The sequence below is a fragment of the Gadus macrocephalus genome, chromosome 2 (assembly GCF_031168955.1).
Source record: "Gadus macrocephalus chromosome 2, ASM3116895v1".
NCBI classification, from domain to species: domain Eukaryota; kingdom Metazoa; phylum Chordata; class Actinopteri; order Gadiformes; family Gadidae; genus Gadus; species Gadus macrocephalus.
In genome coordinates, this window is record NC_082383.1 from 1162124 (window position 1) to 1187324 (window position 25201).

General features: G+C 42.3%; 2 protein-coding genes across 3 annotated transcripts in view; one reads left to right on the top strand and one right to left on the bottom strand.

The window, feature by feature from the left end:
* LOC132470103 (E3 ubiquitin-protein ligase rnf213-alpha-like) overlaps nt 1–22659 on the bottom strand; it is a 32326-nt gene extending 9667 nt beyond the window's left edge. Inside the window, exons 1-48 of one of the 2 annotated variants that reach the window (XM_060068263.1) lie at nt 22345–22659; nt 21446–21564; nt 21111–21244; nt 18665–19179; nt 18151–18562; nt 17870–18024; nt 17587–17754; nt 17184–17386; nt 16793–17082; nt 16243–16505; nt 15846–16049; nt 15570–15759; nt 15430–15485; nt 15142–15310; nt 14903–15064; nt 14714–14812; nt 14517–14639; nt 14084–14261; nt 13676–13849; nt 13375–13527; nt 12654–13255; nt 12257–12416; nt 11934–12151; nt 11712–11849; nt 11160–11321; nt 9757–10993; nt 9487–9668; nt 9236–9391; nt 5548–9150; nt 5336–5460; nt 5101–5214; nt 4889–5013; nt 4673–4795; nt 4522–4586; nt 4219–4372; nt 3986–4124; nt 3568–3759; nt 3321–3451; nt 3066–3223; nt 2762–2968; nt 2445–2632; nt 2147–2267; nt 1933–2033; nt 1655–1837; nt 1354–1520; nt 722–824; nt 490–604; nt 95–290 (exon numbers count right to left, since the gene is read on the bottom strand). In XM_060068263.1, coding sequence (XP_059924246.1) covers nt 95–290; nt 490–604; nt 722–824; nt 1354–1520; nt 1655–1837; nt 1933–2033; nt 2147–2267; nt 2445–2632; nt 2762–2968; nt 3066–3223; nt 3321–3451; nt 3568–3759; nt 3986–4124; nt 4219–4372; nt 4522–4586; nt 4673–4795; nt 4889–5013; nt 5101–5214; nt 5336–5460; nt 5548–9150; nt 9236–9391; nt 9487–9668; nt 9757–10993; nt 11160–11321; nt 11712–11849; nt 11934–12151; nt 12257–12416; nt 12654–13255; nt 13375–13527; nt 13676–13849; nt 14084–14261; nt 14517–14639; nt 14714–14812; nt 14903–15064; nt 15142–15310; nt 15430–15485; nt 15570–15759; nt 15846–16049; nt 16243–16505; nt 16793–17082; nt 17184–17386; nt 17587–17754; nt 17870–18024; nt 18151–18562; nt 18665–19179; nt 21111–21244; nt 21446–21545 — 12913 coding nt within the window. In that variant the 5' untranslated portion in view covers nt 21546–21564; nt 22345–22659. Of the gene's footprint in view, nt 1–94; nt 291–489; nt 605–721; nt 825–1353; nt 1521–1654; nt 1838–1932; nt 2034–2146; nt 2268–2444; nt 2633–2761; nt 2969–3065; nt 3224–3320; nt 3452–3567; nt 3760–3985; nt 4125–4218; nt 4373–4521; nt 4587–4672; nt 4796–4888; nt 5014–5100; nt 5215–5335; nt 5461–5547; nt 9151–9235; nt 9392–9486; nt 9669–9756; nt 10994–11159; nt 11322–11711; nt 11850–11933; nt 12152–12256; nt 12417–12653; nt 13256–13374; nt 13528–13675; nt 13850–14083; nt 14262–14516; nt 14640–14713; nt 14813–14902; nt 15065–15141; nt 15311–15429; nt 15486–15569; nt 15760–15845; nt 16050–16242; nt 16506–16792; nt 17083–17183; nt 17387–17586; nt 17755–17869; nt 18025–18150; nt 18563–18664; nt 19180–21100; nt 21245–21445; nt 21565–22344 lie in introns of both variants that reach the window. The other variant, XM_060068273.1, reaches the window with a different exon arrangement.
* Nucleotides 22660–24107: 1448 nt separating this feature from the next.
* On the top strand, nt 24108–25071 carry LOC132470604 (neuropeptide B-like). The gene is made up of 2 exons (XM_060069346.1): nt 24108–24508; nt 24741–25071. The coding sequence occupies exons 1-2, from the start codon at nt 24257–24259 to the stop codon at nt 24867–24869; spliced, it is 381 nt and encodes a 126-aa protein (XP_059925329.1). The 5' UTR covers nt 24108–24256; the 3' UTR covers nt 24870–25071.
* The last annotated feature ends 130 nt before the right edge of the window (nt 25072–25201 follow it).

Consider the following 25201-nt stretch of genomic DNA (forward strand, 5'->3'; position numbering starts at 1 on the left):
TTCAAGGCAAAAAAAAGAACAGTCAAATCGACAGACGAAAACAACTTGCGGTTGTTCCGTGGATCATTCTCTTCGTATGCACGAGATCACACACCTTCCATTTGTTGTACCAGCAGAGTGGCGGCCATGTCCAGGCCCATGCGCACCCTGGCTACCTGCTGCAGATGCTCTACAGTAGCGCTGTCTTGGCATGCTGCACGCGTGTAGCCGGACAGAAAGACCCTCTCGTCCTGCAGGTAGGCCTGTTGCGCGGCACCGGAACGGAACTGCGTCCGCTCAAACATGGAGTCCTGCAAGGAACAAAATTGGGAGAATATACTGCTTTGTGAAATAGGCTCCTGTCCCAATGTAGGTGTGAATCCTGTCGTGGTTGTAGAGCGAATCAGTATATTTTAAAAACAAAACAAATATTGATTGAAAAGCATACAAACAGGCAAAAATAAAACCAAGGTGAAACAATTCAAAGCAGATGTATGCCCCCATGCATACCTCCAGGCAGTTAATGTACATGGAGTACAGTTCGGTTTTATCAGTCTGTTCCAAGATGAGGCTCTTCTCCACTTCGGTCAGATGCTGCTGCAGGTAGCCTTTCACCTGCTCAAAGCTATAGAACAACATTTAAAAGATGTTATGGAATACATCAAACGACAACGTTGAAATCATCTGATTGGCGCTTTGCTCAACGATTTAGACAGACTAGGACCTCTCCTCCTGTACTCACCTGAACTTCAGCAGCAGTTTGAGGACAAAGGAGCGCACCACTGGGTTTTTGTCCACAGACTCGTCAAACGGCGAGAGGACCTTGGTCAGAATTTGTCGATCCCCTGGGCAAAAGGACATCATCCAATTAATAAATGGACAATTTAAAAAGAGGTTAGGAACACCAACAGCGTGATATCCAGAGTGATTTCTCAGGGGCTGTTAGGGGTGAGGCATCTGGCTCAAGGATGTCCACAGGTAGAGCATGGACATCAGGGATGAACCCAAAGCCTTTACTGGGTGGCTTTCCCTGGGTGTATAACACTCTAGGCAAGTCAAGTCAATTCAACTTTGAATAGGCCTTGATCAAAGTTAACCTTTGTATTTTGCCTTGTGTTATTTTGCCTTGGTGAACTTTTTTGCCTCTTGGACCCTTAATGTCCATTAGGAAAGATATATCTGTACAGTGACATCTTTGGACGAAATTTTAAAATCTTGATGAATTTGGAATTAAACAACTCATCCGAATCTGGATAAGACAGACAAAGGCGGTTTACAGATATCCTGGCGCATCCCTTTCAGGAATAACGCAGGAACACCCTGGCCACTAGAGTATCCTACCCCCAAGATATCAGATGAGAAACAGCTGGTTACCTCTAAATATGGGGAGGGGTTTGGCCTCCAGCATGAGGAATGACAGCAGATGGAGGACGATGGCTGAACAGGGCGGGGTGTTGTCCTTGAAGCACATGGTGGAAACCAGGTCTATGAAGAAAGCATTGCACTGCTTCCTGAACTTGGCATGTTGATTGGTCTGAAACCTAAACAGAAGAAGAATGACAGAGCAGTTCAGTAATGGAGTAAGGCATTATTAAGAGTTCACAGACAGAGGAAATCCATTACCAACATTTTGCGGTACGTGAAGGCCTTATGTGTTTTCTAAACATGATCATACCTTAATTCCTCTGAAGGCGTTGTGGAGAAGTCTTCAGGGACAGGCTGCATGCATAAGGGACAGTACATCTGACCAGGGCCCAGCCATTGTTTGATGCAGGCCACGCAGTAGATGTGGTCACAGGGCAGGCTGAGGGGATCTTGAGGGTCCATCATACACACAGGGCACCGTTGGGGGCCAAACCTGAGAGAGCAGACAGGAAGTGTATCAGATCCAAGGTCCTAGAACAATACAGGACTAGTCAATGCAGTCCAAGACGGTGCAAGATGAGTCCATACCTGAAGATGCCCTCTACCACTTTATCTTTGCAGGCTTTGAGTACACCAATCACCTCCTCAAACGCCTGCCGCTCTTTGAGGTCTGAATTCCTCTCCAGGATCTTGGAAGAAGAGCAATGACAATGTATGTTACCAAATGGGATTTCATGGGATTATTGCATGAAGTGATCCTATTAAAAAAAGGAGTGTGTCTGTATGTTCAGTCCACACTAACCTGCCCAAGAACTCTCATGTGGTCCAGAACCAAAGGCTTCAGATTCATCTCGGCCTCCTCATCACCCAGCAACATGTGCTCCACAAACAGCGACATGGTAAAAATGCGGTTCCACCCATTCCTAAACATAAGAACATTATAAGAAGTAGAACCTCTGTCAAGACCACCCTCCAACATTAACAAACATAGTAGATATTACAATTAAACAGATCAACATGTGATCTTGCATTACAGCCCATATTCGTTCTCTAAAAAAACAATATATTCATCCTAAATGAAAGCAACAAGCAACACTTACCGGACAATGCAGACCTTTGTCTTGCTCATGTCTCCATAGTGCCTCACGCTGTCTTGAGAGCATATCAACTCAATGGGAACCTGGAGCTTTTTCACCTGTCTCAGCCAGGCTTGCCTCTGCCCATCAGTTTCCAGTTGCGTGGGTTCCAGATACTCAACGCAGGCTATTGCAGCATAGATATCAAGAACCTTGGAGCGGGGAAGAAACTGATCAAACCAACGTCCGGAAGTCCAATTGCAAGGGCCCATATATCACAAGCATGTAACCAAATCGTGCTTGGAGGGCATAGAAAAACAAGGCAAGTAATTTGGACGTACCAACTCTGCCCCTTCCTGAGCTTGCTGGTTCAGGAGGACCTGGGTAATCCTCGGCTCAAGGTTGACCATCCTGGCGAAGTTCTGCAATCGGTTCTTAAACTCGTGGTAGGCAGCATGGACCCAGGGAAGAGAGGTCCCCTCCTTATCAGTCTCCATTGCCCGCGACTGCATCTCATTAACACAGCAGTTCAAAGCTCTGCGAAGGATCTAAAAGTGGACAGCAAAAGAGTAGAGTTTAAATACTTCAAGAGCTTCAAGCAACCTTAAAGGCAATTAAAATGTAGCCAGGGAAAGGGATGACAACCTGAAGGTTTTCCTGGGACCTGACATTCATCGTCATGGAGATAAAGTCCTGTAGGTATCGCTGGAAAAACTCGTACTGCATCTCCGGGCTTGCTTTCGCGATGGATCGACCGAGGGGAGTCCTCCAGAAGAACTCATCAAACTGACTCTGTGTTTGGCCTACCAAGAAACAACAAGGTGTGTCAGGATTGGCTTGTGGAGACCGACATGTCCGCCTCAACAATATACAGAGATGTTGTGTGCTGCATGATGTTACCTTCATGCTGACGAGCATAAACCCAGAGCTCCTCCAGGTAGTCCTTTATCCTCCAGCTGAAGGGCATGATGCAGCTGAGGTTCTGGTCTAGAGCAAAGCAGTTTTGCACCAGGATGCTTCTTGTCGCAGAGCTGTGACAGAGAAAGCATCATATGCACATGCACAATACTTTCCCCTAAAATGCAAAGACAAGATATAAAAACAATATGCAAACCATGATTTCTTTTGCATGACTGGAACAACCTACTTGAGATCAATAGTCAGCGATGGCACTTCCAACAGCTTCTCTGCGCCAAAGATGTCAAGCCACAATGTCTTGAGAGGCTCATTGCAGTTGGTGTCAAGCAAAATGTCCAGATTTTGATCTCGGTCGATGACGGAGACCAGCTGGGCTAGGTAAGGAATGACAACCGCCTGGATACGTTTCCATAGTGTGTGCCTGTAAAGCCCAACAGGTTAGAACGGCTGTTTTAAAAGCAGACATTATCTCCTTGGATTGTTAAACTGTTTAGTGCATACCATTATAAATCGTTCATTCACTGTACAAAACCAGAATGTGTTTATTTTTTCAGTGGCACTAACCTTAATTATAAATTAATCTGGGCCTTCAAGGCCCATTGGGTTACATTTAAATGATAAAAGACAGACAAATACCCTTTACTGACCTGAATGTTCCTCCTTCCTGCAAGGCATCAATATTTGAGGCCTCCTTTATCACCCAGTTGCTTTTGAACGAATGAGGGTTGACATCCTGGGTCAACAACAAGGAGTGAAGGCGCCTCTTCAAAATCCTAAGAAATTCACCTGAAACATCCACCAAATTGATTATAACTTAGTGTTTGCACAGAAGTCTGCACATATAAATTGAATCTTAAAGAGGCTGCATAGTTAGTTCAACCTCTGAAGTCTTCGTTGTCGTTCAGAAGGGTCAGTAAGATCTCCACTCTTTTGGTACTGCGGTAGCCGTTCTCCACTTGGTCCCTCAGCAGGCCCACTGCACTCTGCACACAGCTACGTACCAGAGCTGTGGTGTCCAGGACGTAGTCCCATCCCTACAGCAGGTAGGTAGGAAGGAAGGCCGGTGGAAGTTAACCAGAAGTTTAAAGACAACGAGAGTAAACCCAGGGAATAGGGTGTGGTCAATAGTGTAGAGTGTGAGTGCCCTGCCCTGATAACAACTGTACATCAGATATTAACTTACCACTTGGTTTTCAACTTCTGTGATGTGTTGGAATCCATCAGAATACATTTCATCCTGCTCCATTGCTGTAAACAATCAAAACATTTCATGAGATATTGAAAAAAATATTGTTGAATGGCGAAAGGTATACAGGCACATCGCACATTTTTACCTTCGGGCTTAGTTCGGTTTTCGTCAAACAGTTCACTGATTGTCAGGTTTCGCAGAGCCTTGATATCCGCTACGATATCCTCGGATTTCCGCAGGTCATCAATATGAACCGATTTCCATGGCCCTTTGAAGAATGAAACGGCTCAAACTAGCACTCCGCGGGTGTATTTAAAATGGTACGATAATGAAGAAGTGGTTTGTTTTGTAACCCCCTCACCTCCATGAAAGCCAACGTAAGAAGTTCCCCCTTCCATCCTTGGCAGTTTGGTGATGAAGTAGACAAATATATTGTTCTCCACAATAGCTTGTTTGATCTTGTTCATTTCATTCAGGGATGAATACCTGGCAAAGACCAGTACAATTTCTCAGTTAAAAAATTAATCGTTAAAATATTAACAATACTAATAAAGAAATATAGACTTGACCTACTTTGCAGATGCAATAAGATGTGCACTGTGAGATGCTTCATCAAAATCACTCTGAATGATGAGGATCTTGTTGCCAACCCCACAGTTTCCTCCATTTGGAGTTGTGAAGAAAAGCCTATATTGACCACACAATACAGATCATACAATTCAAAATCCTATGAAAGGATCAAGATGATCAGAAAGTCACAATATATCATGTAAAAGATTGAAGGCTAAAGGTGAAAATCAATACAAACCTGATCTTCTTGAGGAAAGACTGCTCTGTTTCAAACTGCTGCAGGGATAACAGCTCCACAGCATGAGGTAACTGCTCCAGTTGTTCCAAGTCTGAGGCTGTGAGAAGCCTGGAGAAAGTAGTCACCTGCAAATATCACTTGAAATCAGCAAAAATGTGCATATATGAGTTTATATTATAATAAATATTTCCCTTGAACAATTCTTACGTTACCTCAGTGAAGGAGGCATGCCAATGGGTATCCTGGTTCATGTGAGCAAGGATGTAGTCAGCCAAACAACTGGTATTCTGCTCTTCAAAGTACACTTGAGACAGTCTTTCACTTTCGACCTTTGGGAGCATTGTGCAATCCAGACGCACTATTGAGTCAGGTGTGGCACAGTTCAACAGCACCAGTTCAGATGCTCGCAGTATGTCTGCTTCGGATGTTTCGGATGTTTCCAAGTCCTGCCTGCTCCTTTCAATCACTTGAAGAATCACTGAAGCACATGTGTCCGAATGGTAGCCGATGAAGACGTCTGGTGCTTGGTACTTGTACGTCTGAGGCCCCACTGTGTGTTGTTTGCTGAGAGAAACAAACTGCTCCACCCATCTTTCCAACTTCTTCACTGTACTCTTCTGCTCCTTCTTGAGGACAGTGTGGATGTCCAGGTAGTGCTTCTCTAGCCGGTTGATGAGTGGTATTGGGAACTGCTTGTAGACAACCTCCTTTTCCTCGATGACGATGAGTCTGAAGTCCTGATGCACCCTGCATTTGACACGATGGGTTCCGAGTCCAAGGTCTACGTATTTTTGTCCTCCGAGATAGACGTAGTACTGGTTAAGAGCATCATAGAGACTTTCGTAAAGGTTCTGCAAGTTCAGGAGGATAACGGTGCGCCCCGTTTCCATGCAGATCTTCACTCGGTTGATGTTGCGACATATTTGGGTGTACTCTTGATCTTTTGGGAAGCTGGAGCCAAAGATGATTTCAGGCTGATCGCTTCCTGAGAAGAAGGTCTGCTGCAAGATCTGCAGGGCAGCGTAATTCTTAGTCAGAACCAGCAAGTATCTGCACTCTTCCTGTCCGCTCGCCGAAATGTTCTGTCTCACAAGCTCAGTCACGTCAATGCTCTCAAGATTGGGTGTGATTTTAAGCCTACCAGTGAAAACAGAGAGTACGTTGTCATTGTCTTTGCCACTGAAGTTCCTCAACACTGCCTCAACAATTTTCGACTCACTGGGCTTCTGTCGAGTACCTTTGGTTATTGCAAAAATCATCTTGACCAAGCTGTAGTAGTCACGAAGACCAAAGAAGCCCTTTCCTTGTTTTCGGCAGACATTCAAGTAGGCCTTGGCCAAGGGCTGGAAGAGATCACTTACCGCCCCCAGGAGCATTGCATCAGATGAGCATATGCCTTTTGCACTCTCAAGGAGCTCTTTCTCATCAGGGTCACCGCGTGAGACAAAGATGCCTCTGTTCATCTTTGCAGGGTCTAGAGCCCAGTTGGAAATGCCGATAAAACCAACTTTCTTGTGAGGCAGTGGTTCATCATCAATGCACCCTTCCTCTAGTAAAGGATGAAGTGTTTTAAGCGGCATTTTAGGAGAGTCTTCGGCCAACCCAATTTCATCCAATACCACAACAGAAATGTACTCATTTAGGTTCTTGCCTTCTTGGAAACGACCACATTGCTTGAATGTGTTAATGATGCCCTCTGGGGTTGAATGGGGGCTACACTGGAAGGACACCAAATGGATTTGTTTCAACTTTTTGAAGAGCTCACTGTGAGCTGCTTGGCCTTGCATTGCATCTGCCACAAGAGTTTTAGAGAGAGATTTTGAACTTCCAGGTTTTCCAACCAAAAATAAGGGAATTCTAAGTTCAATGCATAGGACCATCATGAAGACATTCTCTTTGAGTGCACTGTTTTTTGCGATTGTTTCACCCATAGGCACCCCACTTAAAAGTAGATCCTGCATAAGTGAGATTTCCTGCATTACTCTGAAGGGGGTGCAGTTCATCATTGAACAGATATTCTGTCTGTATTTCTCTTTTTTTTCCAAGCAGGCATGGTAGCAGACCCCTGCAGCCATGATCAGAGACCAGAGGACAGGGTCTCGAACCGCTCTGTCTCTCTGCGGTACTTCATTCTTCAGCTCCCGCTGTTTTGGCTCAAATTGTTCAAGTTCCGTGAAGAACATGACGTGGTTCTCATAGAACCAGCTGAAGGCTTGCATGCAGCGCTCCACATCCCGCAGACTGACGAAGCTGCACTCATCTTTTTTTTTCCGCATATATCTCTGAGAAGCTGCAAGGACATCTGTGATGATCTTGATGTATTCTCCTTTGATTGCTTTGAGTCCAACTACTCTCTGCACAATCTGTTGAATGTACATTTCCTCCGTGTTGTCATTCAGTTGTCCAAAATCCCACACCAGAGGAATCATACTTGGTGGCAAGGCCTGAACTCTGTAAACTAATTGGCGGAGTGGGATTGAACCAAGCTTTTCATCCGTCTCCTCAGCTCGGACTCGATAACCAAGGCCAGCAGACTCTAGCTTTGTAATCATTTCCTCTGTGTGTTTTCGATAAGGGTTGCATGCTGCTATTATTTGCAATCCACAGTTGGGTGTCAAACTTTCACCTTTCACGGTATGGTCACAAATGATCTCCTTGATGCTGCTGATAGCCTCTGTTGTGTTTGCCTCATCAAAGAACAGGACAGAATCAAAGCCATAGTTTTCTTTGTTCGTCAAAGATATCGCTTCAGCTTCTCTGACTTTGGTGTAGATTATATCTGAACTTGTTCCTCCATGGACTTTGACCAGTTTCATGTTCTCGGTAGCCACTCCACATCTTTGCAATTCACACAGATATTTGATGAGCCTAGTCTTGCCACAACCTGTCTCGCCCATAATAATGACAGGGATGCCACACCTGAATCGCATGTGGATTGCCAAAATTTTGAGGATGTTGTCAGTTGTGAGCTCATATGTTTCGTCGGGATCAAGGGGCCACTGGATTCCAAGGACATTGCAGATTCTTTCAATCTTTTCCCCTCTTGGTAGTTGATCAAAGTTGATGTTGAACGGAACTCTCTGTAACGTTAGGCCATCAAACAGCTCCTTAGTCATGATGTCTTTCTTTATTATCCTCTTGGAAGTGGGGTCGATGGCATCCACAAAGTTATTTACATTAGGCTGAAGATGGAAGCCAATGAAGGTCATGGACTCATGGTCACCGTTGAAGAAGATGTATGGGTGTGATTCTGACTCCCATCGCTTCCTGATCCGAAAAGGGGCCAAATCCTCTTCACGCAGGCCACTCGTGTCAAACTGAAGTCTTCCAGGACTCTGGTCAGAGATGCTGAGTGATGGTGTGGCAAAGTCCTTCGCCATTAGAATCATGAAGTCAACAACGAAGCTCTTGAATCCTTTCAGAGTGTCACCAACTAAATCAAAGTCACAAAAAACAGATGTCTCACAGTTTTTTAGCTGGAGGTTTAGAAACCAGGAAAAGTTTCTGATCTCTGCCCATGAGGGGTCCATGACGCCACAGAACATGAGGAGCATTTGAAGACACTCCACATGTGACCCTTCAACAGCATGGTATTTGAAGGTGTCGAGATCTCTGCGGTTATGGAATTGTGTGAGGTACTGATATGGCCTTTGGAATGCTTCACTCCTGAATTCTTCATCGTCCATCAGTGGCTCGTCTATGTTGAAGAGGGCAGGAACCTCGTTCTTCTTCATCTCTAGCATCAACACTTCTTTAGGTGGTCGGCAGAAGATGTTAGGAAACCAATCTATGAACGAGCCGTCCATAGTTTGGCTCTATACATGAAAAACAAAAGTACAAATGTGAGACTAACATAACAATAACAGGAAGATGTATGTAGCACTTTTTAAAAAACCTTACCTGACGTGAAACATTGCTGGGAAGTTTCATTGCTGATTTCAAGATTTCAACGAGATACAACTGCTTGTTGCAGCACTTCCACATCATCCCCTCAGAGTCCATCAGATAACGAAGGATCAGCAATTTAAATAGAAAGTCTTGAAGGCCTTTCCGGACCTTTGCGATGACCGTACATTAAAAAGTTTAGAAAAATAATTTGATTTAATACATTCAATTCAAGTTTATATATTTTTAAATGTAAGGCTACTTACCGATGACGTGACATCTAAATGGAATATTGTCAAATCGCTTTTCTTGGTGCTTTCCAGCAGAGACTGAAGGATGGAATTCTCGTCAACCTTTGGTTCAATCAAGCGAATGCATTTTAACACTGATGGCTTTTTGCTCAATCGCTTCAGTTTCCCATGTAGTCTCTTCACATAGAGGGATTTACCTGAGGTGAAAGAAAGGATGTTCTTCAATATAGAGTCAGCTAAAAAATTGGCAGATATGGCGACTGCCACATAGGCACGGGTACTCACCCACGCCAGCTCTCTCCGATGACACAACTCCAACAGAGAGTCGGTCTCTGAACACAGCTGCAGCGCTGCACTCATCTGCGGGGACACGATAGTGTCTGCTCAGGTAACTCTGAATCCTGGCTGTAGGCTCCTGAGGGACCATGTGCAAGCGGTATTGACTGAAGGCCGAGGGAATATATGCATGTTCACGCTCTGAGCTGCAGACCATGACTAGTCTGTAATCCTCCCTCCGTTGCAGTTTCATACGCTGGAAGAAACTCTCGACTTTGGAGCTCACGTCGTAGGTCAGAAGGTCACCGTAGAGCAGAGTGTAGATCTTTCGTCCGCTGTAGCCAGGGGTGAGACAGCGTCTCAGGAACAGCTCCACTTGTTCATAAGATGTTGAGGAGTTGCATAGCAGGACTTCGTCATAAGTGGGCAGCGCCTTATTTTCATCGCTCATGTAAATGGAGAGGCAAGTGTTGAAGACCTCTTCCTGTGAGCAGACAACGAGGTTGGGATTCCCAGTAGTCAGGCCATTCGGCATTCCTCTTGTTATGAACGAATTCCCTTTGCTTTGTTTGTTGGCCAGTTTTTCCAATAATTTACCGAGGCCTTTTATGTCGAGAATATGTGGAAGAAAACCCCTCATGTCCTTCATGTAACTATTCCAGAGTAAATCAAATTTTTGGGAACAATTTGTCTTTTCCATGAGAAGAACCCAGTCCCCTGTGATTGAGGAATCCCCCATCAAATTTTCTGGCACTTCAACAAAAGTGTGAAATTCAATGTCTAGGTTTGGTTCTTCTTGGTTGGTGAGGATATCGTACTGGAGTGCATGCCAGACCTCTCTCAGATCTTTTGCAGTACAATTTGGCTTGACAAAAGAGAGCATCATTAAAACCTCAACCTCCAAATCAGCCACATTTTGCGGAGATAGCTTACTGCACAGGTATACAATCTGTTCGGCTGTGTAATAGTTAAGGTAGTAATGTTGGGATCTTTGCTTGTCCACAAAGTCCTTCCAATAATTGAGGCACTTCTCAATTTTCTTGCACAACTCTGGAAGCTGAATGTCAATTTTTCCATCCACGGCAATGACATCAGACACATTGTCAAGGTTGAAGTCAATAATGATACTGGACGCTTCATTGCTGAAGCTGCAATTGATGTACGCTTCCCAGCTTCTGAATAGAGGGTTCCCAGCTGTGTACAAAGCAATGAAAGCCTCGGCTAGTCGTTGGACATTGGCAAAGACCTGAGAAGAGGAATACAAATGAAAACATTTAGTGGTAGTAATAATTATCAGTACTTTACTTATAAACCTGCCCATTTTTAATTCATTAATAGCAATAAAAATGTATATGAAAATGTATTGCATCTTTCTGTGCACAGCGGAGAAAGCCAAACACATGGAGACCTGCCTCTGCAAAGTGGTCCACCTCATGCTGGCCCTGGTCTTTCCCAGACATGAGCATGAGTTTGTTCTGGAGCTCCCGTAGGTCTTCAAGCGTGTACCAGCGCATCTCCTGTCCCTCATCGTGCTCCTCTGGAATCCGCAGCTTCAAGGCCGTGTCAAGGCTCAACTGCAACAGAAGAGACACCATGTTACTGCCTCCCAAAAGGTATTGTGACGCATGTAGAGACAACCTATGCTGCCAAAATGCTCCTCTAAATGACTTCCTATAAGAGGTCCTAAGGTGGGAAAAGTTTTATCAACAAGATTGGAAATTCTTAGAATAACTAATTGCGATTACGGAGCCTGTTGACTTTTTTTCAAGTCTCCTTAAAGTATCAAAGTCTGCCGTTAGTTACGCTACCAGTGGTTTGGTTCCTTAAAAAAAACAAAAAACTTTCTGGTTGTAGTACATACTGTTAAATAATATGTTTTTACCAATAACAGCATCATAAGCCATGCAGACCAATGATAAAGCTGTTAGTGAAGGTAATGCATTCATCTTAATGCAATTATTTACCCTCTTTACGTTACGTGCACTGATCACATAGGTGCCCTTGGTGTTGATGGAGGATGCTAAAGAAAGAGAGGAGAGTTCCACGGAGCCATGACTCTCCTTCACCGTCTTAAGCCATTCTAGATGGCGTGCAGTGTCGACCTGAAACACAAAACAGCACACTTTAAGGTTTCATGCATTTATAAAATATGAAATGCAATCTATAGTGGGATGATCTTATCCTACCAGTTTCTTGGGCAAGTCACTGTCATTCTCCAAAGCTCTCCAGAGTTTCTTCAGCACATCCTTGAAGGTTTGAAACCCTGAGTCCTTCTTGAGGTCATAGAGCATTGGCGAGTAGCCAAGGACAGCATCGTGAAAGCAAGCAACGCGATCCACATCCAAGTCATTCTCTCCAGCGGAAATGGAGGCCAGGTCAACAAACACCTTCAGCTCATTGATGTCTAAAAATAATGACAAAGTTTGTTTGTTTCATCACAAATGCAAGGGTTTTCTTGATCAATACTCTCTGAATGGAGTACACTCTCAATATCAAAAACAAATATTACCTTCGAGGGCTTCCTTTACCCAATGGACAAATAGTCCTCTCTGTCCCAACTGTTGTAGACAGTGTCTGCGTGAAGAATTGATGTCCACGAGAACCATCTTGGCCTGATTCAAGTTATCGTCAATTCGATTCAGGGGTCCTTCTTTAAAGGCTGCATTCGTCTAAAGAGAACAAAATAGTGTAGAACTTAATGAAATAGTTTAATTCAGAATGTTGATCATGCTGACTGACATGTATTTATTATTATGATTAATAATACAATCTATATTATTGTTATTGCCATTAGTCATTGTTATCATACGTTATTACTATGTTACAATTACTTAATGGTTAATGCAAGCTCAATATTAATACATGCCGGCTTGTATTATCTTTAAGAGGCTTTGATGGTGACTTACAACTTCCAGCAATGTCTGCAGGATACTGAAGTCACCTTGAAGACCAAGTGTCTCCTTGACAAGCATGATCGCTTTAGCAGACTCCACGGCAAGATGGAGTTCGTGGTACTGCTGAATCTGCAGAGCCCTCTGCTTGATCCACTGTTTGTCATTTGAAACGTCCACTCTGCACATTATGTCAAAGTCCTTCTCAAGTTCGTTGTACTTCCCGGTGTAATCTTTGAAGAGTGTGTCAACCTCCCTGAGCTTTATGCTGCCGTCCATCAGGCAACGATACATGTTTTGATACTCATCATGACAGGGCTGGAATATGTCATCATGTATCATGATCGGTGTGGCCATTATATCAGCAACACCAGACACCTCAGGGTCTACATATTGCCTTGCCTGTTTTTCCCAGCAACCTATGAACAAGTAGCTGTCTTTGTGGGTGTTCAGGACAACAGCCATTTCTCTGATGTCTTCGTCAAGATCGTAGTACGTCACCACACCAGCCATTGGGGGGTGGGACTGCGGGTCGAATGTGTGAACCTCCATGAAATTGTCAAGTCTCTTGGCCTCGATGCTGATCTGTTGGCTTGCTTCCAGGTTACCGATATTAACTGTTATTGGGATTAAATGTTTTAAAATTTTAGTAAATGTTTTTAATTTTTAGTAAGTGGGGTGTTATTTCAAGGGCGGTGGCAAAATTATAAACAATTTATTCACGCTACACGCATACCTGTCATATGTTCTTCCAGTTTGTGGCTCATTTTCACAACGACATCGACCAGATCCTTTTCATTGTACACAGCTTTCATCTCATCGTATCTATGCCTCAACAACGTACACATTCTGTCCTCGTCCTGATACTCAGGATCTTCTGCGAGACACTCTGTAAATGCAAAATTACACCTTTTTTACCAATTCTTGAAAGAATATCACTAGCACATATGCATTTTTGTCATGCTCAATGTGAAATGATTAAATTACACGGATTTCATGTTTGTAAAATATATTATAAAATATGATAGAGCAATTACCGATTCTCAGCAATGCTAAGAAGGCGTGCCGTCCTTCCAAGAGGAACTTGAGTAGGTTGATCTTAATGTTTCCCTTGACCAGCTGATCGGTGATGGCTGTGAAAGTAGATATTGCTACCGCCAATCTTTCTCTAGCCTCTTCTGTGAGTTTCTCAATCAGCTTCTCATTTGCTCCTGTAAAGACAAAATATGATGTTTTTTTTTTTTCACTTTTACAGTAGTCAGTACCCTTTCCCCCCACCGGGGCCCGCAGTGTACAGGGGCCGGTATGGGTCTGCATAACCACTAACTAGCTCACTGCGAATAATATCAAGTGAGTTAAAAATACTGGCCTCCAAATTGCTCTTAATGACCTATTTACATCTATGCCCCCCCCCCCTAACAAATTTGAGTTGATGTCCTGTTTACCATGTAGTTTGAAAACATCTTTGGCAGCCGTCCAAGAGAGGATGTGTCTAAAAACCTCTTCCTCCTGATTCCTTCCTTGGCTGTCCTTTGGCCATGACTTCTGAATGATGGCCGAAATGAGTTTTCCAAAATTCAAGTTGATTTTAAATTTTGTAAACAGTGTCCCCTCCTGCCTTGCCTGTTTGAGAAAAAAAAAAATGGCATGCATTACCTATTTTAAATATTGAATATGTATTACCACACATTTCCACTACCCATTGATAATTGCCTAATATGATACAACATGTACACATATCAACATACAACCAAACTAATTATATTCCTTCACCATAACCAACGATACATAGCATTGATTATTCAGCTTTAAGATGTATACGATTTATTCTACACTGAAATGTGAAACATTATTTCTGTAAAGATTCTAAAGTCCTACCTCGCACAGTGAGGTGACCGCCTCTAAAGCACACTTCTCGATAACAGCAGCCACGTTTGGATGAGAATGACTGAGTTCTTCGGTCTTTGAGCAGTAGAATTCAATCTGATCCTGCGCTGATTCCTAAAGCCATACAAACATGTTAACATTTTGGATTTCCCAATGAAAATCTAATTTGTAATAATTGTGATGGATACCTTCTGGAATGTGCCCTCCAAATCCCCTGTGAACGTCTTCCTCCATTCCATTTTAAAATCTTCATTTTTTAAATTGAGCGAGATTACATTTTCCCACATCTGTAAATAAAATTAAATCATTCGATTATAATTAAAATGTAATAATATATCTAACAACCTCTGCTTGGAAATATTTTAAGGGGTACTCACTTGTATTTCATTCTCAGAACTATTGCCTGAGAGGAAGTTGGAATTAAGAAAGGAAGTATTCTTGAAGGTCTGACTGATCCAGCCTCTCATGATGGACATCGCTTCAAATAACAGCTCCAGGTCTTTCGCATACTGCTCGTAATTTGTCCCATCTTGAGCAACCTTTGAAAAGGATCAACATCATCATGACATCTGAAAGCTTAGATGTTGGGACATCCAGCTGAGAGAATCAAACAAACCTGGTTCTGGTCTCGGAAGTCTTCAACCAGTGCGACGAGATTCAAGCACGCCACTGGAATATCTGTGTAGGTCCGACCAAACTGTGCATGTTTGACTCCTTTGCAGACCTTCTCCAGCAATTGCACAGCTGCTGCAACACATGCTCTGCCGTAAGCTACGCTCAAATAACTGTTATAGACAAGGAACACAGGTGGATGCCAATTAGCATCTCAGAAGTGGCAAGCTGTATATGTATGCAATGGTTTAAGTATTTTTTATACATATATTATTATTTTAAAGTAAATTACCTGTACTTGTGCTCAATAAGATACTGTTGCACATGTGAGAGAATGTTGGATATATCCTGTGAAAATAAAATTCAAAATCTATAAAACTATTCATAGTAGTAGGTAAAAGAATGTCTGGGAATGCGTTCCTTTTGCTTCACCTGGTGAGTGATGTAGGTGATGTCGCGGGTCTTTATGTAAAAGATATGAAGGAAGTCCAACAGTTGGGTGTTAGTGATGACGCTGCACTCCACCAGTTGATCAAGGGGCATCAGACAAACCCAGGATCGGGCAGTCAGTGGGTCAATCTCCACTAAATGTTTATGAAGGCTCATCAGGTTTCGTAGAGCCCTAAAAATTGGAAGGGCGTATGAATATAGAAGAAAGTATATAATTTAACCTTTGAGATCATTGAGATTTTTTGCAAAACAACTTACTGTTTTTCCTGACTGTTGCAGTGTGCTGGGTTGAGAACAATACCCTCCAAACCTGTCCATGATCGGTCAGGCTTGGAGAGAGGTAGTGGCTGGAAAGGCTTGGAGGTACTCTGGAGGAGGTGGAGAAGAGGAAGCACCAAAATCCACCGATGTAGTCTCTCCGATTTCATGGAATTGATCAGCGATACCAGCAGATTTGGCAGACTGAACAAATTAAAAAAAAGAACAGTCATGGTTCCTGAAAAATAAGTACTAACGCTGGAACACAGATTAATGCAGGAGATCCTCCTGTTATTGAAAATTAATCCATTCCCTTTAATTAAGCTAAAATGTATCCTTGAAAAGGTCAATATAATTAAATTGAAGTGTTTAGATATTAAAGAATAAGACTACCTACTCTTTAAGATGAGAGACACCTAGTGACAATTTGTCCCAATGCTGGAGAAACCCTTCTTTGCTGAGCTTTGGAAAGCACAGGGCTTGGCAGAGGCGATGATGTTCTGTTCCAAGCAGTTTGATATTAAAATGGTGGCAAACATGCAGCATGATTACTGCTGCCCTCATGGGATCTTCGACGAAGGAAACCATCTTCCCATCTCTGTCTTTTTCCAACTGAGGAATCACTTTTGTGAGCATGAACTGCTTGATCAACACCCGGACCTGAGAATATTGAGCAAAGGCAAAGATATGGTCTGAATGTTAATTTACCAGTACAAACAGAGCACATATTAGAAATATATATTTGTTCTGAACAATCTAGACTTGCACGTTAGTTTAAGAGCATCAAAACACAAAAGTTTATATATTAACATTTACCCAATACTAAAAGATGCTTTAACATTTCAATCGGAAACCTTTTGATACAGCTCTTCACATTAAATAATTATATCACAAATAACCCTTGATAAAAAAAAATAAGCTACGTAGTGTTTAAGTAATTTCCATACTTCTTTTTCTCCATATTCTAGAGAGTTCCACTTTTTCTGTGCATCCTCATACACAACTGGGTTTCCATAAACGTCAAAGAACTGGTTCAGTTGGATGCGGAAATTCTTCAAGTTGATCTCATTCCAAATCCGAAGGAGGTCAAATATGGAGTCTAGCATGACGTTTCCTGCAATCCCTTTGCCTTGGACAACACCCATCCTTTGTTCCGACCAAATAGCGTTTTTCAAGCGCTTCAACAAATTCTTGGATGGTTCTGAACAGATGATGTCATCATACTGATGCCATTCCCCTTGCACAAAAAAATAAATTTCATTTTTAATTGGAAAAAGATTAAATGGCACCTCATGTACATGTTTTTGCGAATTAACTGAGAATTGTTGCATCTCTTACCTTCCTCATTGAGGAGTCTGGGCTTCACAAACAAACATCGATTCGTATGTTGCTCTGAATCTAACTTGTAAATGTATTCATACTCATATTTCTTCTTTTTGGCCTTGTAGACAACATATTTGTATGGTATGCTATTAGCCAAGGCGAGTTCTGTTGTTGTGACAAATTTTCCCTCAACTAAAAATCCATGCTCTCCAAGATCCCTGTGAAAAAAAATAATTGCATTGACAAAACATGGCACACAAAATAATCCACAAAATTATGGTACAGTACTGTATTTGTACATTGTATTGTCATTGGACACTTGTATTTCTCCAGAGTTCTCTTACTTCTTATGAAAGGCTTCTTATGAACTTTGAGCCAAAAAGGGAATATCATAGAGGTAGGAGCAATAAAGTCTTACTTAGTCATATGGACCTCAGCAATGTTCTCATTCCATGTCCCAATATGTTTGCCAGCTTGGATAAATATTAGGTCGCCATCTTCGAGTTTAAAATCCTTTGACAAAACCGCATGAAAGTAGATTGTGAGCCTGTCCTTCGCAGCAACTGTCATGTTTTCATTGTTTATTCTAAAAATGTAAAAAGAAAAAATGTTAATAAAATATTGACGGAGAGGATTCTTTTTTTTTTTTTTCTTCTAATAATTATACATTTTTTTATTACTACGATTCCTCTCTGGTTCACCTTTTAGGAGGAGGTTCAACGCGGTCCTCAGATTCTTGATTGTCCCCGGTGTTTTCGACATCATCCGGTTTTTCTTGTACGTCTCCTCCCCCAGCAGCTGACTGCTGATTCCTCGCAACTCCAACCTTAGCCTCTGCATCCACGCTCGAACCAGCCTGTAGAAGATACACAATTATGGAGTTAGTAGCATGCACTCAATATTCAAACACTTATTTTCACAATCCTGTTGCTTTTTAACGCTGGTTACTACATTTAAGTCTTTTAACTGTCAATCTGCTTACCTTCTTTTCCGCGGCCGGGCCTTGTTTACCAGTTGGTTTTTGCTTTCCTTTTTGGTCTTGTTGACCAACTTTCACCTGCTTCTTGTATTGATGAGTATCATTCGCATTTTCATCCATGGATGCTTTCTGATCCCCTTTATTATCATTCTTTTTGGTGTTATCTTTCTTGGTCTTCTCCCCAAGGTTCTTCTGATTGGTGGATTTTGTCCCTTTACCTTCTTGGGGTTTCGTATCCTCGCCCGAATTGGTGGAAGAAATTGAGTCTACCTGAGCTGACTTAGATGACCCAACTTCACCCGACTTGGATGCCTCATCCTGAACAGACATAGGTGCCTCAGCCTGAGCTAGCTTGGATGACTGATCCTCAACAGACTTAGAGGATTCATCCTGAACAGGCTTGGATGACTTAATCCTAAAAATGTAAAAAGACAAAATGTTAATGAAATAATGAATATTTTTTCAATCTTCTAATAATTATACATTTTTCTACTACTAAGATTCTACTCTGGTTCACCTTTTTGGAGGAAGTTCAACGTCCTCCGCAGATTCTGGATTTTCCCCGTTCCTTTCGATATCATCAGGGTTTTCTTGTGCCTCATCCTGAGCTGACTTGGATGACTCATCCTGAGCTGACTTGGATGCCTCATCCGGAATAGACTTGGATGACTCAGCTTGAACTGACTTGGATGACTCAGCCTGAACTGACTTGGATGACTCATCCTGAACTGACTTGGATGACTCATCCTGAACTGACTGGTTTTCCTCAGCCTGAGTAGTTTTTGGTACAGTTCTGCCCTCAGGTAGTTTTGTACCGTAAGCTTTCAATGAATTAGACTGGCTCTCTGTCGAGGAATTGGCATCAATGAGTGGGCCTGGAATATCATCCACTTCGTTGGCATTACAATCTCTTTGAGAAGATTCTTCCTGTATATTTGGCAGGTTGTTATCCAACAGGTCTGAGGCCAAAGATTCTTCGTTTAATGACATAGGTTCATCATTCTTCTTTCTGGCCCTTTTCTTCTTCTTTTTCTATCAAGAACAGCATGTAACATAACTTTAGCATGCATACACTCACAATAACACATATGGGACTATATATATGTATATATATATATATATACATATATAAATATTAGTGCTGTCAGCATTATTAACGGCGTTAACGCAAACGCGTTTTTTTCTTTGGCTCAAAACAAAGAAGCATTAGCCTGACTGCTATGTTCAAGGCAGTATGTTTGTATGTTCATCGTTTAATTGCACTATAGGCATTTTTTTTTATCGTCCTGTTTGATCAGTGTATGCCAATGTTGTTATCAATAAAAAAACATTTGCACAAGGCAAGCCGTTGCACTTCTCCATGTTGATAAGAGCATTAAAATTAGAAAAATTAATGGAACAAAGAAATCAAGGGATATTTAGCATAGAACACTTTTTATCGTGAGTTAACTATGACATTAATGCGATTAAATATTTTAATCGCTTGACAGCACTAATATATATATATATATATATATACACACACATTACACACACACTAGGTAATGATTCCTTGTAAACTGTAAATCATTCATATTCTTCACATCAGAGCCTAATTTAATCCATAAATATATACAGCGCACTTTGTTGTTTCACACAAATGATTATTATAGCTGCACAAAGTGCTTACGCTGTGTACATGTGACCTGGAGAACCCTGGACTTGACGGCTTAGAGATAATTTCTAGCTGAAACAAGCTACATTTTGCTCAAGGAATATTGCTCTTTAATGAAGCCAGAACATTTCTTACATGATTACTCAATGGAATAATCTGTAGCATATTAAAGGTCCCATGGCATGAAAATCTCACTTTATGACGTTTTCTAACATAAATATGAGTTCCCCTAGCCTGCCTGTAAAACTAGCAATAGGTGGTCTGCTCGCCTTTGAAAAAACGGAGGCTGAAGCACGCCGATTTGGAATGTGGTCCCATATGTCGTCATAAAGGATCTAAGCTCCTCCCCTTTCTCTGCCTTGCCCGCCCAGAGAATTTGGCCCGCCAATGAGACCCGACGGTGCGAGCGCCACATGTGCGTGTGTGTGTGATTACACACACTGTAACGCAAGTTTTTGCTGTTGGTGTTATGGGGCATAAAACGTTGGTTCTTTGACGTCTCTTGTATTTCCACAACGAGACTGTAGTTGGGGTTATCTCAGCCATGGGTGAGAAGGAATTGGGGGAAAGGAACTTTGGCTTTGACTCCCTGAAGTACATGAAGTGCGACATGCTGCCTGCCGCCGGTTGCCGCCAGCCACACCGCCACCCACCTCCTTGACCCGCCTCTCTCCTCCTCATTTGCATTAAAGCTACAGATATCGAAACGTCGCATTTGGGGAAAGCTCAATGTGTGACTGGCTCGTAGTGGCTGTAATTCTGCACCATGGCTGAATTTCAAATACTGTGTTTGGGGCCTACTAATATCTACCGTAATTTTCGGACTATAAGCCACGCCTTTTTTCCCCTTTTTTCGATTCTTATCGAAAAATATATAACAGTGCGGCGAATCTATGGATTTTTACAGCTAACGGCCACTAGGGGACCTCCTAAATCTATGGACTTTACAGGTTACAGTCCACCAACTTTAACTCTATGGGCTCTACGACCGGTCCGCGCCTCCCCACCTTTAAGCGGCGGGCTCCAGTGCGGCTGATATATGTACACATCATTCAATTCAGCTGCTGCGGCTTATACTCCGGTGCGCCTTATAGTACGGAAAATACGGTATATTAAAGCAACCATAAAGTAGCATGTCATGAGACCTTTAAAAATCATTAACTGCAGCCCTAATATATACACAGGACTATTTCAGACCATTACCAGACCATACATGGGGACTTTAATGACTACTAAACATAAGAGCGATATGGAATAAATGCAAACTGATAATGCAAATACATATTAAATGAAAAAAACATGTACATACTTGCTTCGTGATGTCCCCAGTGGCGCCTTCCCCCGAACAGACGAGCTGTTGGGGGGAGTCATTAGACTCACAGCCATCCAAGGGCAGAGAAGGCTCTGGTTCCGAGGTATTTGAGAGAGAATCCCCCTCTGCATCTTGAGTCAAAAATGCAAAAGTGCCGAATTGTCAGTCTTACTGTATGTTAAAATCTGTGAGATAGATAGATAGATAGATAGATAGATAGATAGATAGATAGATAGATAGATAGATAGATAGATAGATAGATAGATAGATAGATAGATAGATAGATAGATAGATAGATAGATAGACAAGTGAATCGTAAATAGTTTACTAACCATTTGTCTGGTTCACAGGTTGGGTAGTGAGGCAATGTCCACACTTACTGCAGAAATTTGCAGTATTTTTAACAAACTTTTTACATCTGGAACACTTCATCTTCGCATGTTAATTGCCTCTGTTGCGTGAGAACAGAGCAGAATGATTCACTTTACATTCTTAAAAAAATGAAACCTTTGCCAACCCAACATGGGTAACTTGGCATCCAGTCATGTAGAGCACAACAGAGACTAAATATATTTGCAACTATATTATGTCTAAATTCTTTATAGATATGCCTAGTTTATGTATTTCACTGCAGTCAAATCAGTAGCAGGTATGTTTTCAAGGCAACAACTTTAACCCAGGAAATAAGATTCACACAGTGGACGAGGTCACTCCACTCAACGAATAATGTATATTGTCTTATCCCATCGACATCTCCTTGTATCCAACACCAAATCTATACTTAGTATCTATAGGTAATAATATCCACACCTGCAAACCAGTGACGTCGCATCGCGTGCCTCGATACACTTCCTCTTTCGATTTCTCTTGCTAGGCGTCAACAAAAGTTTACTTTAATGCTTCTTAGTAGCCTGTGTATTAACCCAGTAAGGAAGCTATTCCCCTTATGAGCCCACTCGAGTAGAACAAATATTGAGCTTCTTCCTCGTCACAATCTAAAGCAGGCTGTATGCTCGGCTGTCTGCTTAGCTTTGCTAGCCCGATATGACATAACAGCTTGTAGCTTCTTCCCTACTGCGCTTAGTTAGGAAGGTTATGCACATTAATACACAACTAGAGGACTGTACACTTCGCAATTGCTGTGCTAGGGGCCTAATGAAACGTTTAGGCCTACATACATCTCATGTAATATGAACTCCTGTGCTCAACGAATGACACCACAGTCGCCTACCGATGAGGCGTCTCGACGGGGCGCCGCGGGGGCACGCGGGGGCACGCGGACGACACTCTGGGGTTCGGATGAGTTGGATGTCAGCTCGTCGTCTCGATCATCAGGCTGTGAGGAGCTACAACGTCTCCCCCAGCCCCCCCCCCTCCTCCGACAGTTAATGCAGTGGTCCTTTTCAGGAGTTCAGGAGTACGTCTTGTCCACAGTCGCCACTCGCCTCTGTTTAACCTACAAGTAGTAGAGGAGAATTGGTAGAGGAGTTTTAAGTTTCGGTTTATTATGAATGGGCGTTAACCAAAGCGAGAAAACAACTGCAGTCGGACCTTCCTGGAAATGAAAGCGGGGACGGAGACGAGATGATGTCTATAATATGTGCACCCCCATGACAACTGTTCAGAAGAAAAGTGATGCAATATATTCGCGGAAAAACATTGTGTTCAGTTTTGTATTATTTCAAGCAGTTTATACAATTGTGAGACAATTAAACATTACTTTTGGTTCGAATATAGCAAATCGTATTAACAGGTTGTATTAAAGTTGTGTAACTTATGATCATTGATTTCTTCTAGGGAAATAATGCAAAATAGGCCCATTAGTCTTTAATAGTTTAGATACATATAGGAAATGGAAAACAATTGTCGTCTTACAAGTACACTTACTGAGTTTCTTCTATATACCAAATAAAATAAAGTTCACCTTATTTTTCAAATCTGCAGTGAAAAAACACAAAACATATCCAATCATTATAGCATATCGTAGGCCTATGAACGTTTGTAAACGTTTGATGTACCTGTAATACTCCTATAATTTCACTAGAGGCCACTAGTACACTAAATGTTTAAACATTTCAACCCCCTCTCCAGAAAATGAGCTGCTTCAACATTTGAATCAGAAACTGAGAACAATTGGTTTTCAATCTACATTTAATCTTATTCTGTGATAGGCCTACTGCTATCATTTCACCTAAGGTCATTTATAGAAAAAAGCAAACATAGTCCCACATAAAAAAACGAATCAAAATTATTCAAGAATTAGCTGAATATTATAATATCATAATATGATCATAATATCATAGAATAACCTATGTATTTTTATATTAGTTTGGTTTAGATCAATGCTTCAGTGTTTTTTCAAAGTGCGGGGTTGATTGCCCTTCGTGGCTGGTTGGTGTGTTTGTATAGTGCATTGCCCTCTTATACAATATGCTGGTCATTTTATCCACTCAGTGCAATACCCAGCTGCTGCCATGCCAAGACAGCACACAACATTTTTACACTGTGATAGGATGCAAACGATGTTTTTTCCGCCATTGGTGGAAGATTGATAACCTTTTGTGAATTTTCACAAATTATTTAGAATATGTCTGAATTGAATTGTGACCACACCACGTGCGGCAGGCATTTCACTCACACTACACTTTAAGACAAAGGACAGGCCAATTCAAGTTTTATCAGAACCAGTGACCGATTAGTGGGAATAATGAAATAACTTGGTATATGCTAGATCGTTGATGTTAGTGTTGGTGAAGTCAATGACACACCATTAATTAGTCAAACCGGATTATGCAGAAGAGAAACACACACACGCACGTACGTACGCACGCACACTCACACGCACACGCGCGCTCCCCTCCCAATCTACAATCCGAACAAAATAGGCCTAATGCATCATGATCATCCTCATCTTTCTGGCAGACAGTCCTAAAAAACCCGAGGGATTCAGTTTGTAAAAAAAAAAAAAAAAGGAGATGCATCCACAGAGGAAGTCCCGCAGGAGGCGAGATGAATCACCCCGGTTTTTTTTTGTGAGGACGAAATAAATATGAAGGCAATCACGGGCTCCCTATAAGAAGTCATCCACCACCACAAGTCACAACGAGGAGCCCTGCACTCATACGAACATCGATCCACTCGATATGAACATCAAGGTGGTTTATGGCATCATGGTCGTCTCCATGCTGGTGTCTCGCAGTCCGTCGTACGCGTGGTACAAACAGGTGTCCGGTCCGAGCTACTACTCGGTGGGCCGGGCGTCGGGCTTGCTGTCCGGAATCCTGAGGTCCCCTTACATAAGGAGAGCCGAGCCTGAACTGTCCGACAGCGCAGAGACGACGGAAAACGCGGTACTCTCTGAATCCAGTCGTCAGAACTTTATCCTCAAGTCCATGGTAAGCTTTCGCTTTTTAATCCGGCATGAGAGGTGGCTGTACAGAGGGAGCTGAGAATTCAGCCCCCCTCGTGGGCGACACTGAAGTCGGGGTCTCCCCAATGTATGAATGTTTAATGCCTGTACGATTATAAAATTTGCGGTAAAAGTTATGAGCAGTAGGTTGGGTGAGCAGATGGGTTTCGTGAAACGTCGTTGTGATCCGTTAATGTGTGCGCTTTCTCTCCCATCAGCCTGTCTGCATCAAAGAGGTCACGCCAAACCTGAAAAACTGCGAACTCTACGAGAAGGTCAAGGGGATTTTCAAGTGCAAGGCGGAGGTGTACCTTTCTCTGGATTCCTTGGATTGTATGGAGGACTAGTGGTTTCGTCCGGAAAACATCCATGGTGGCCTGTGGGTGCATGGTGCCTCACAATCTTTAACTCATCACCTCCACGCTGTACAAGTTAGGCCTACCTACTGTATGGCTCAACATTTCACAATAACCATTTGGCTTAATTTTTGTATGAAATGTATACCATTGTAAATATGTTATCCAAGTTTACCAAATAAATCATATTGCATAAAAACCTGCCTCTTTTGAAGTGTTTATCCTATAGCACAGGCTACATTGTGACTCGATGGCAAGTGATCAACCGTTAAATATGAACACATTTAACCCAATCTGAATAGACTGGCTTCAATTTGACAAAT